Source organism: Chiroxiphia lanceolata, chromosome 1 (genome assembly GCF_009829145.1).
Source record: "Chiroxiphia lanceolata isolate bChiLan1 chromosome 1, bChiLan1.pri, whole genome shotgun sequence".
NCBI lineage: Eukaryota > Metazoa > Chordata > Aves > Passeriformes > Pipridae > Chiroxiphia > Chiroxiphia lanceolata.
Window position 1 is genome coordinate 3418286 of NC_045637.1, and position 12437 is coordinate 3430722.

A 12437-nucleotide genomic window follows, 5' to 3' on the forward strand; every position below is an offset into this window, starting at 1 on the left:
ACCTGCTAACCAGCCTTCTCTTCTCCCAAAACAGCAAGAGAGGCTCCAGCTGGACAGGCTGAAGAACCAGCTGTCAGATGCCATCCAGAGATACGGAGCTGTGCAGAAGGTGAGGGTCACTCTTGCTTCCACTCTTCCATCTGTGAGTTTGGGAATGTGTGAAGTGTGAGTAAGCATGACTCCTGGGAGCCTGGAGCATCTCCACAGGGCTGGTTATGTGTGGTTTCCACCCTCTTTTCTTACTTTGTCTGTCAAGAAATCATAGAAAAGACTTTTAAGGTCATCAAGTCCAACCACCAACCCAGCACCACCTAAACTATGTCCTTAAGGGCCATATCCTCACATTTATTGAATACTTCCAGGGATGATGTCTCAACCACTTCCCTGGGAAGCCTCTTCCAAAGCTTTACAACCTTTTCACTTACAAAATACTTTCTAATATCCAATCTAAACCGCCCCTGGCACAACTTGAGAGCATTTCCTCTCATCTTGTTCCTCGGGGAAAGAAACCAATTCCCACCTCACTACAAGCTCCTTTCAGGGAGTTGTAGAGACCAATAAGGTCCCTCCTGAGGGTCCTTTTCTCCAAGAAAAACACCCCCATCTCCCTCAGCTACTCCTCACCAAACCTGTACTCCAGACCCTTCCCCAGCTCTGTTGCCCTTCTCTGGACATGCTCCAGTCCCTCAACGTCCTTCTTGTCATGAGGGTCCCAAACCTGAACCCAGGATTGAAGGTGCCTCACCAGTGCCAAGTGCAGGGGGATGTATCATTGCTTTGGAGTATTCACACACATGGGACTGCAGAACAACTCAGCAGCAGCTGAAAAGAAGAAAAAGTGTGTTTTTGCCAACTGTGTGTCTGGTAGGACTTTCAGTGCTTCATCTGGCTTAGCCTTGATGTTATTTTGGTGTGAATTGATTGCACAATGCCCTTTTCACCTTTTCTGCTCCTAGAAAATGTGCAGGCAGCTTTGATAATTTAAATATTTCCCCCCCCCCCCCTTTCTGGCTCTGCTGTGCTATATGGCTTTGCCAGAAAGTTTCTGAGCACGTCTTGTGGTTTGGATCTGTCACCAAGATCAAGCTGTTTAATAAAACAAACAGAGCCTGAACTCCAGCTCCTTCATTTGCTTCTTGCTCACCCTGTTTACCCTGGGGAGGCTCTACTGATGAGCAGATTTGCTTTGCTTTTAAACACTGTAGTAATGACTTAAATTTAGCATCCTCAAACTGCTCCTCTCCCCGGCAGCAGCAAGTTTGCAGATATATCTGGATTAATCAAAAAACACAACCTGGACAAACTCTGGTTCCTTTCTTATTTCACTTTAGTGAGTTTGATCCGTGGCTGCAGCACATGGGAAGCATATATTGCATTTGTACAGGTGTAATGAAATTTGGCTGGCAACAGGCACTTGATAATATATCAATATGCACTTAATAATGGATCTTTATTTAAAAACGTCTGTGATGATGGATTTGCCAACACTTGCTGCCTATACCTTAAAAATAAACAAATAAACAAAAAGATGTACATAAAATTGCACTTGTGTTGCATGATAACAATGCATTATCTCTAGTGTTGTGTCACATTTTAAATTGTTTCTCTCTCCTATTCAAGAAACTAAATTTGGGGCCTTTAAATGAAATTATTTTTTCTGTTAAATGAGAAGTTGGAATGATTTGGGTAAAGAGCTCCACCCCTATATACACACACACTTTTTAATGCCTTTTTTTCCCAATGCTCATGAGTACAGTCCGTCAGAACTGCACATACAGGTTTGATTTCTTTTATTTTAAAACCTGTCATCGATTCAGAGGTGCCAAAATTAACCAGTGCAGTTTGTGAATGCCCTGTTGCGTCAGGAAACCAATCTGAGTGGGAAATTGCTACTTATCCACGTCCTGGCTGTCATTCCTTAAATGCCTGATTCAGTTTTGATAACCTTGTCATCCTGGAAGCTTTGAAGGCTTTTAATGCCTGTAAGACCAAACTTTTCAGTGCTATTATGCTCCCTTTCTTTTTTCTAAATAGTAGGAGCTTTCTCTATGTCCTTTTCTTTAAAAAGCAGAAGAAATAGCTTTATATGACTCCTTCCCTAAATATTTGGACTGTTTTCTCAGCCATTTTCCTTCTTTTTCTTTTTTTTTATTTATTTTTCCTTTTCTTTTTAACAGAAAATAGCAGAGAAATCCAAAGCTTTGCTTCCCACTGGGCAGAGAAGCACCAAACAGGTAAGTTCATGTGTCTTTGTGTTTGACAGTAAGTACAGTGCTAAAAAAAAGGCTATTTTCTACCACGACTAATGATGCTGAAGAGCTTGGTGCTCCTCTACTGCCTACACTGAAGCCAGCGAGGTGTTTTTCCAACAGGCATGTGTGACGTCTTTGGAGGTGGAGGATACAGGACTCAGGAAGAAAAGACTTATATAAGACCTGTTTAATTATTCCCTGCTTTTCTGTTCTCGTGGGGCTGTTTTTCCATTCTTGATAGGAGTTTTTTCTACTCTGAAATTTATCAAAAAGCAGTCCTGTATCCTCTTTCACTTGGAAATCACATTCCAAGGACACTTTCATAGCAGGGAATGAGAGGAATTTTTATCAAACCTGTCCCCAGTTTTAAGAAAGATCATGTATTCTGCTTTCTTGTCTACTTTACAGTGTGGTTAACTATTATATACATATGCAAATAGAGCCTTTTTATTCTCTTTTTACTCATATTAGGAAGTTTTTCAATGAATAAATACTGTATGGAATCAGAATATATACATATATGTTCTGATTTTTATATCCACATCCATACATACTGTGGTTACTGCATATATGGTGTATATGTTTATTTTCATACATGCAAGTGTATGTATGTATAAAATATAATTAAATACATGGGTGCCTGTGAACATGTGCAAATTTTAAGAATATAAAGATATAAATATAGATGTATATATATAAATATATGAAGATATGCATGTTTAAATATATATGTAAAGATACATACGTGTGTTCCCTTTCACAAACAGTAATGCAAAATATTATATATATAAAAGGGGTGGGTGTGTGTGTGTAAGAAATCACCACAGATTTCCAAGAGAGGTTTGATGTCAGGAGATCAGTTGGCTGCAGTAAGAATCCAACAGACATTAGGTTGGTCTCTCAAATCCTACGTGTTAAAAATTTGTAGGTATTTGTAACTGATCTCATGTCAGTAAAAAGCAGAATTCTCTGTCTAATTTCAGTGATTATTTCTGATATTCTTGATGCTCTTTTAAAGCACAATCAGCAGATTTTCTGCTTTCCTTATGGATTTTCATTCTTCACCTTGCTGTGCCACCTGGTTTTCTATAACCTCCTTACTGGATATAAGAAATAGTTGTACTTTGTAACATTGATATGTCTCTGTAAAGAAGGGTGGAATAATGCCACCAAAGATCTCGACATTAAGGCAAGTCAATGGACTAAAACTTTAATATTAACTACATTTCAAGCAATTACAATTCTGCCTTGGACCAAAACTTTAATATTAGCTAGATTTCAGGCAATTACAATTCTGCCTTGGACCAAAACTTTAATATTAACGAGATTTCAAGCAATTACATTTCTGCCTTGGGGCTTATTGTTGTGTAGTTAGTTTTAGGTGTCAGTGAAATGAAACTCAGGCCCCAAAGGACTGATGAATTCCTTTATCCTGGTTGGGAGTTCCCACCACCACCTTTGGAGTGATTGTGCAGGGATGTCACTATTCAGTTGCGAGTTTATAAAAATTATCCAGCTTATTTTTGCCCATCAGCTGCTGATCTGTGATGACCACGGTCACAAACATCCTGTCCTTTAACTGTGGTCCAATCCAACGTACAGCAAATATTTATTGGGTTTGATGGTTGAGCTCAGAGATAAGGAGGGTCATTTTGTGCAAATTAGCTGTGATTTGTTTTCATGCTTTATTGCATCGTTTCTTGGGCTTTTAACTAACTTTGTTAGACTGTTGTTGGTGGAGTGGATTGCAGAGGAGGGAACAGCTCTGATCTTGCCTGGACTACCATGTGGTTTCATGGCCATGGCTATTCCATAGGATTTGGGACACTGCTGGCTATTAACAAGTGTAAATAGGATGAAGAGTGCTAATTAGTGCACCTGGAGCAAGCCTGGATGAAATCAACTTTTTTGGTGTATTGACGATGGTTGATGACTCCAAAAATAACCTTCTCTGGAAGTGAATGGAGTTTTAATGGAGGGAAAAAATAGGATGTCAGACAGAAATACTCAAATCTTGAGGCAAGTAATAATGTGATTGGAAGAAAAGGGAGGCTGGAGGAAGAAGAGGACAGACAAACCCCTTTGCATTAAAACAGGTAAGAATACAACTGTAGCAGTGCCAAGCTGGTGTGGGACAGGCAGCATCAGCAGAGATTGGGTTGGATCAGCTGCAGGTTGTTTCTTCTTGTGGCTGTCACTTGCTGGGGGTTTCAGTGGATTGTGGAAAAGGAGGTTGTATTTTGCCCTTGGTGAGATGGTTCTGACTCAGAAATAGGCTGGATCACGCTCAAGAGCACAAACTTTCCATGCAGTGACACTTGCTCGGGCTGGGGACGAAGGAGTCTTCGTGCAAACTGCTTGAAAAGGATGAAAATTCAGTCACATCCGCTTCAACTTCCCTATACTTTTGCAGCTTCACGTCTTCTCTTTTTCCTCCTTCAAGCACAAAAAGGGGAGAAATTAAAAGTACAAAACCTGCTGAAGGCAACGCAGTGATTGGTTTTTACTTATTATTTTCCCAGCTGCAGTTTGGTCAGGACAGGCAGAATTATAGTTCCCCCAGGAACTGGAGCCTGACCACTATGTGCATGTATTAGGGCAGTAATGCAAAATTCTACATATGTTCAGGAGACCTGATTTATGGGTCCTGTGAAACCACAGAGTGACTCGGTGCAGACTCAGTCTTGATTCAAACACTATTTGCCTGCAGGGCTTTGTTCTATTTTATTTATGCCTTAATTTATTACAGCAAGTTGTAAGAGGCCTGAAGAATGCTTGTTTTTCTAGATGCATGTCCCTGTAGTTCCCCTCTTCCATTGGTGAGTGGGAAAGATAAGATGTTTGGTAACATAAACCCTAATAATTTCCGTTTAGGGAGCAATTGATTCCCTAGACCCACATAACAGGTAAAAATTGCCAAGTGAAGCTTTGGGAGAATTAGTTTCCTGCCCATTGTGGTTTGCTGTAAGTACTCTTTAATTGAGTTTATTTGTTTATAGAAGCAAAATAAAAGCATTGATCCAAAATTCCTTGAAGCCTGAAGTTATATAAATTCTTAATCAAATATGTGTTTGTAGGAATGTGCTTGTTTATAGACAAATCAATGTAGTTCTGTGGGTGCATATATTGAAAGACACAATTTTTTACTACACTAAATGATCATTGTTGAACGTGCCTTGTGGCAACTATTAAAAAATAAAAAAAGTCCCTTCCCTTGAATCTGTGAAAGTAATTTTAAATATTCACCCACTGGCCAAAATGAGACCTCAGAAGGCTCATTAAGAGAGTGCCCAGGGGAATCCTGGAAAGGAGTTTTCAATTTAGGGGAATTGCTGGTGCAGCAAACAGAGACAATGTTTGGTGATATGGTCACCTCTGCTTTCTGACTGTATGTGGAGCAGATGGGCTTCAAATCTCACTTCTCCTGAACACACCATGGTGAAAACCAATTGTTCCTCCTTCCAGGCAGAGCCCACTGTAGGAGAGGGAATATTTCAGGTGTCCCCTGGAACCTGGGGTGGTGTGGTCAGGGCTAGGAGAGGCTGGACAGCTGAGCAGACATAGGTGAAAGCCATTTCTTGGGTGAAATCCATCTCACAGTGCAACAATTGGATAGAATATAATATGATAATGCTTTAAGAGCACAGAATAGATTATCCATAATATTAAAATAATAAATGATAGCCTGAGGAAAACCCACAACAGCCAATAATGTCTCTGAGCACAGGAGATGAAAAGAATCCTTCTTTTTAATTCTTATTTTAATTCTTTATAATTATTGTGCATCCAACATCATCTACTTCCAATAGAAAGAACCTGTTACGTGCCCATGGTTGAATAACTTCTAGTTCCAGATATTAAACCCAGGAGCAGACAAGGCTGAGAAGCTGAAGGCTCCCCAGAATTCATCTTTGGTAGTTCCTGGCAGGGATGGCTGAGTTTCTTCATCCTTTAAGGCATCTGTGACATGTCTTTGGGCCACCTCCATCTTTCCTGGATCCTCACTGACCATACTGAGCCATCTTAGTCATCCAAGCAACCTGGTCTACTGGAAGGTGTCCCTGTCCATGGCAAGGGGTTGGAAATGATTTTTCAGGTCCCTTCCAACCCAAACCATTCTGTGATTCCATGAAATTCTATCTTCTCAGCTAAAGAGGAGCAAAGTGGTCTTTCTCACCATGTAGACTTTGTGGGTGGTTCCCCCCAAGGGAGTGGGAGAAGGAGAAGCACAGGCTCTGTTTGAGCCGGGGAATGAGTTTTAAAATAAAAACCACATAAAAAATCTGAGCAGACTTTTTTTTTTTTTTTTCCCTGAAGGAAACTTTTCCTGGCAATATTTAGAAATTAAAATTACAGTAATTGTCATAGTTTAATGGCATCCCTCTTCATTTCCTTCTGCTCATGGGGAGAGGGAAGGATAATTACTGCTGTGGAACATGGCAGTTGCCATAAAGATGCCTTTGTTTCCTATTCCATAAGCCTACTTGACCCATCTCTCAGAGGTCACTAAATTATGTTTCTTAGGAGCACAAAGATGGGTAATAAACCTCTATTTGCATATACAAGCTTTTTTTCTCCTGACTGCATCAGTTTATTCTTGCTTTAAGTGGACTTCCTTCTCACAGGAAGCATCATTTCTCTCTTCCTTCCTGTGTTTATGAAGTTGTTCTTTTTTGTGTGATTAGAGTAAAATTCTCATTTTGGGGGCAGCAAGATCCAATCCTTGTGCCTTTATGGGAGAATAATTTTTTGGCAATAATATCTGCATAAACTGCACATATGTATGTGTGTGTGGAATGACTGTAGTTATTTGGGCTTCTATTTTTACCAGGTCCTTAAGATGGTAGAAGTTGTATAAGCACAGCTACTAAATTGTGCCACCCTGAGGATCTCACAGGCTCAGCAAACACTAGGCTATTTTGAATAATCAACTATGAGTTTGTGATGCAGTAGGTTCTCCTCATGCTGAAAGTCCAAAGATGTTTGAAGCTGTCTTCAAAATTTGCAGGAGGTTGTGCTCTGTATTTTCCTGAAATGCAAAATTTAGTTTCTCACAATCAAAATACAACTTTTGCCCCGACAAATGGAGCTTTTTATTTACACATTTATCTTATTGACTCCAACATCTTATCTCAGAGCTCATCCCAGTTCTAAATGCTCCAGACTGGCTGCTCTATCTCAGGAAATCAAGCCTTGGCTTTGGTGATAATTTATCTTGCATGTGTGGTAGTAATTGCTGTGTCTTCTCAAGGTCGTTTAGGATGCAGCTCCTCCTGTAAAAAGTGTTATTTCAATAATGTCAACTTTGTTTTAAATGACTGTGCATCCATTAAAAGCCATATTGTAATCAACCCACTCCCCTGTTCCCAGGGCTGTCAATACCGAGCATTTAAATCACACAGTTATTTTTTTCTTGACTTTACTGAAGTGTGGGCTTTTGTTTGGTTTTTGATTTTTAATTTTTATTTTTTTTTTCAAGGCAGTCATTTAAAGCAATTTTCTTAAGAAAATTTAAATATTTTCTTTTTCTGCCTGTTTGGCGGTAGAGAAATGGATTCTAATAAAGGGATTTCTTAAGTGGATGGAAATAGACTCACGCCTAATTTTTTTATTTGTTCCTTATATTCTCAAGGGAGGTGGAATCTGTTCTGAATGTCCCAAAGTACTGTTCTTGCACTGCTTTCAACGTGTCTGAGAAGGGAAGGTCTTTTCTCCTCAGCATGCCTACGATCTTGAAAAAAAATTCCAGTGGGCTTTGTAGGCACAGAACTTCACTGACTAACCACTAAACTCTCTTTTCGTCAGGGACGCAGCATTTTGCAACTGTAAAAGATAAAATAAAGAATCCTCCATCCTTGAGGGCGATAAAACCTGCACTGCAGACCTTGGGAAAACGCCAGTATTCCTGGTGCTGCTGGTGCACAGGTTTGATGGGACATCAGGAGTGCTCAGAGCTTCAGTGTTACATGTAAGAAACACCTCAAATCCTAATATATCTTTAAAGGACATAATTAGCAAAGGCTAGAGGTGTGAGCTTCCAAAAACATTCCAGTCTCCTCATTCTACAAAAGAAGAAAAGACCAAATCTATATAAAGGTTTGGGGGGAATTCCTAAATTGCTCAAACAACTTGAGCTTTGTGGATTTTCCTCAGCAATCCCCTGTCACAGGATCAGCCCACTTTTCTTACCTGTGTCTGCTGATGAAACCAGAAACTGCAGCTGCCTCTACCAGCACTCAAGCAAAGGACTCACTGTTCATTCCCTGGGTTTGGGGTTAGTTAAGTTGTTGGGGGTTTTTTGTTTTGTTTTGTTTTTTTTTAGTTTGGTTGTTTCCCTGTGTTGTTTTTGTTTTTGTTTTTTCAATTGGTTTTTCCTTTTGAGTGAGAAAGGACAGAGGTTTTTGTGTGGGCAGAGGATGAAGGCGAGGGAAGGGTTTCTTTTGTCTGGAGCCTCCTCCACAGCAGCTCTGAAGCCTCTCTGCTCTACCCCAGCTCTGAGTCACCACCGGAGCCCTCGCACAATCCAAAGGGTTGTTTTGTCTGGAATGAGACAGTCCGACCACCCAGCTCTACCACCACTTGCTTTTGTACTCCCACATCCTGGGAGACGCTTCCACTCACCCTGAGGGGAGGTGTGTGTGTGGGAAATGGTGGCACTGGGGTCGTGTGGAGGCGTTTGAGGCCGCGGGATCAAACAGTGCCCTGAACACTCTGTGCTAACAGGAGCGAGCACCTTCACAGAGAGCACATCCTGACTGTGCCCAGGGGCTGGGACTGGTGCCCACACTGTTGTTCTTCCAGAGCTGCAGGCAGCAAATAGTTTTCCTCACTGCTTGCAGTGTCTGCCTGGGTAGTTGCTGTGCTCCTGTCTCGTGGAGTCATAAGATGGTTTTCTTTGGAAGGGGCCTCAAAAATCAACCAGTTCCAACCCCCTGCCATGGGCAGGGACACCTTCCACTAGACCAGGTTGCTCAGAGCCCCATCCAGCCTGGTCTTGGACGCTTCCAGGGATGGGGCATCCACAGCTTCTCTGTTCCAGGGCCTCACCACCCTCACAGGGAGAATTCTTTCCAAGTATCTCAGCTAAATCTACCCTCCTTCAGCTTAAAGCCATTCGCCCTTGTCCTATCCCTCCATGCCCTTGCAAAAATCCCTCTCCAGCCTTCCTGTAGGCCCCCTTTAGATACTACCAGCTGCTAAATTTAAAGGATATTGAAAATACACATGCCTTCATGCCAAATCAGGGTCATTCTTGGAGGGGATCTCTGCACCTGTAAGGATAGGAAATGGATTTTTCGCCTGTTGCACGAGATCCAGACTTTGTCTCAATGAGTTCAGAATCCTCTTATCTCCTGAGTGCTGCTTTTTACACAGTGAGTGTGGGCAGTTCATGCTTTAAGTCAGCACTGCTGGCACAGATTTGTATGTCTATAAATATATATGTATCTCTGTAGATATCTACATCTCTGTCAATATAAATAAATAAAAATAAACCCCAAAATTAAATATAAATACAGTGACAGTTGTGGCCAGTTGGATGGACGCTCACCTTGCTGGGAGAGCTTTGTCCTTGCATGCAGCTTTTCTGGACAGTGAGGGTCACCTCTGGCAGCATTGTCAGAGCTGTGCTGACAGCAGTGTAAGAGGAGAGCAAACACAGGCCAAGATCCCAGAGCTGATGAAATGTAGGCTGGGTCTGCAGGACGTGTGTGGCTGTGATGGCAGTACTATAATTACAAAAACTGAATAAAAAGCTTGAATTTTGTTCACTCTCTGGGCTTGTCTCCTCTGTATGTTCCTTTTTTTTTTTTTCCAGAAGCATAATGATGTAGTGAGTGTTTCTACCCGCTGCAAGTGGAAGTGGTTTGTGTTGATTGTGAGTGGGATGTTCATAGGACCCCTTCCTTGTCCCCTCCTTCAACCCCACCTTCCAGGGGCTGCATTGCAAGAGTCCAAGTTGACTTTTACCCTGGCAAAGATCATGCAGCAACTGGAGTAACAAATGTGAAACCTTCCTGAGTGTGTCACCTTGCTCCAAAGTGAATGCAGTGTTATTTAATACATTTAAACCACTCCTGTGGAGATGGATTATTGAAAGGAAGGAAATTCTATTCTTCTAAACCCACTTTGATGGCTGCATTTATCACATGATTAAATGGGGACAGCAGTGGTATTTTCCCATGAAAAAAATGTGTTTGGAAATATGTTAACCCTTCCTTCACCACAGTGGAGACAAAAAGTAATATTTAGTGACCTTTCTAAGGCCCATCTTATTTGTTTTCAGGGTTTAAATAACCAATGTTATACTCACTGTAAAATTTAAAGGCATTTAACCCCTTTCACTCCTGTGTGGAGGGGAATGCTGTTACCTCCTGTTATCACCTGTGAAATCATTGAATCATAGAATCATGGAATGGTTTGAGTTGGAAGGGACTTTAAAAGTCATCTTGTTCCACCCCCCTACCATGGGGTGGAACAATCCCAGGTTGCTCCAAGCCCCGTCCAACCTGGCCTTGGACACTTCCAGGGATGGGGCAGCCAGAGCTTCTCTGAACAACCTGTTCCAGTCCCTCACCACCCTCACAGTAATTTTTTTTCCCCCTAATATCTAATCTAAACCTACTCACTTTCAGTTTGAAGCCATTCCTCCTTGTTCTGTCATTCCGTGCTCTTTTAAAAACTTGTCTCTCTCAATCTTTCTTGTCACCTCCCCTCAGGTACTGAAAGGCTTTAATCGGATCACCCCAAAGCTCTCTCTTTTCCAGGCTGAACAATCCCAATTATCTCAGCCTTTCCTCATAGGAGAGGTGCTTCACCCCTCTAACCAACCTGGTGGCCTCCTCTGGAGGAGCATCACTGCCATGTGATGCTCCAGTTATTGCACATAACCAGCCCCCAAATTGACCTGGCACAGTAAGGCAGACGTGCCGTCTCAGACTGTTTCAGTTGGTCACAATTATTCCTGATTTAATGAAAACACAAGGAAACAGAGCATCACACTTTGAATTTTGATTGTTTATTCTGTTACTTAGTTCTGGAGCCCAGCTGAAAACCGTAATTCCAGTTTGTGTTATTTTTGCCAAATTAAACTTCCACTGATGTTTTGGTTTGTTATAGAGTTTCACCTTCACTTTTAATGGTAACCCAGGATTCTGAAATACCTTTGGAGTCAAATCATAAAGCTGGACATATATCAGAGGGGTAATTTATATATATTTTCTTCATGAAGTACAGCAGGATCTGTAAGATAAGGCATGTGCTGCAGATAACGTTTCAAGTAGTTATTTTTGAGCTGATAGCAAGAGTCTGGGTGATAAATAAAATAAATGTGTTCACCTAAACACAGGCAGAGCTCTTCCATTGTAACTCTCACAAACTTGTCAGTTTGAGAAGGTGCCTGTGTAGCAAGTAATTCCCTTAATTTTAAGAGACTTTTTCATCTGATTGTCCCCAGTCTGAAATGAGATGGTGGTTCACAGCATATACCATGGACAAACCCTGATGAAAACTCCCAGGATATGCTTTCTTAGATGAGAATGGAATGGAGTTGGACTTGCTGATCCTTATGTGTCCTCTCTAACTTGAGTTATTCTATGATTTCTATGAATGAAAACACTGAGCCACAAGTGTTGCTCATCACTGTTACTGTCAGGAGCAAATCCAAATTGTGGGGCTGGGACCTGCCTAGCATCCCCCTAGTCCCTGTTCATCCCTGTAAATGCTAATGAATCCTGGGGGAAGGGATGCTGCCAAGCCTTCACAGATATTCTCCTCTTGTGGGTGTCCACATGGGCAATTTGTCATTTCAGCAGCAAGATGACAGGATGCATCTCACTGTTTCCCCTCCAGCAAAGCACAACAAAGCTTTGCACTGTTCTCTTCATTAATCCTCTTTAATTAGAGCCATGTTACCATATGATGCCCTGGGATCAGCATTAGGCAGTTGGTCACTCCACTGAGCCTTGAATCAAATGGGTTTGGTGAAAGAGGACTTTGTCCCTGCTTCCTAAATCAGTTAAGGCCTCAATCTCATCTTTTGGTGCTCCACTTTGGTACTTCTCCAGATGCTGGAAAGGAGCTGGGAATGGTAGAGCAAGGAAGTTTTTACCTCACAGGAAATGAAAGTTGATCTTCTGCCCCTGTTTATGCAGCTTCCCAAAGCCAAACTCACACCACAGACAGGAG

The 12437-nt window shown here is 41.6% G+C and overlaps 1 protein-coding gene across 5 annotated transcripts in view; it reads left to right on the forward strand.

The window, feature by feature from the left end:
- The window catches only part of TSNARE1 (t-SNARE domain containing 1), a 472184-nt gene that overhangs the window by 216161 nt on the left and 243586 nt on the right, over window positions 1-12437 (forward strand). For all 5 annotated transcript variants that reach the window (XM_032688083.1, XM_032688116.1, XM_032688100.1 and 2 more), the window contains 2 exons: window positions 35-109; window positions 2178-2234. In XM_032688083.1, the coding sequence (XP_032543974.1) occupies window positions 35-109; window positions 2178-2234 (132 nt within the window). The remainder of the gene's footprint in view (window positions 1-34; window positions 110-2177; window positions 2235-12437) is intronic.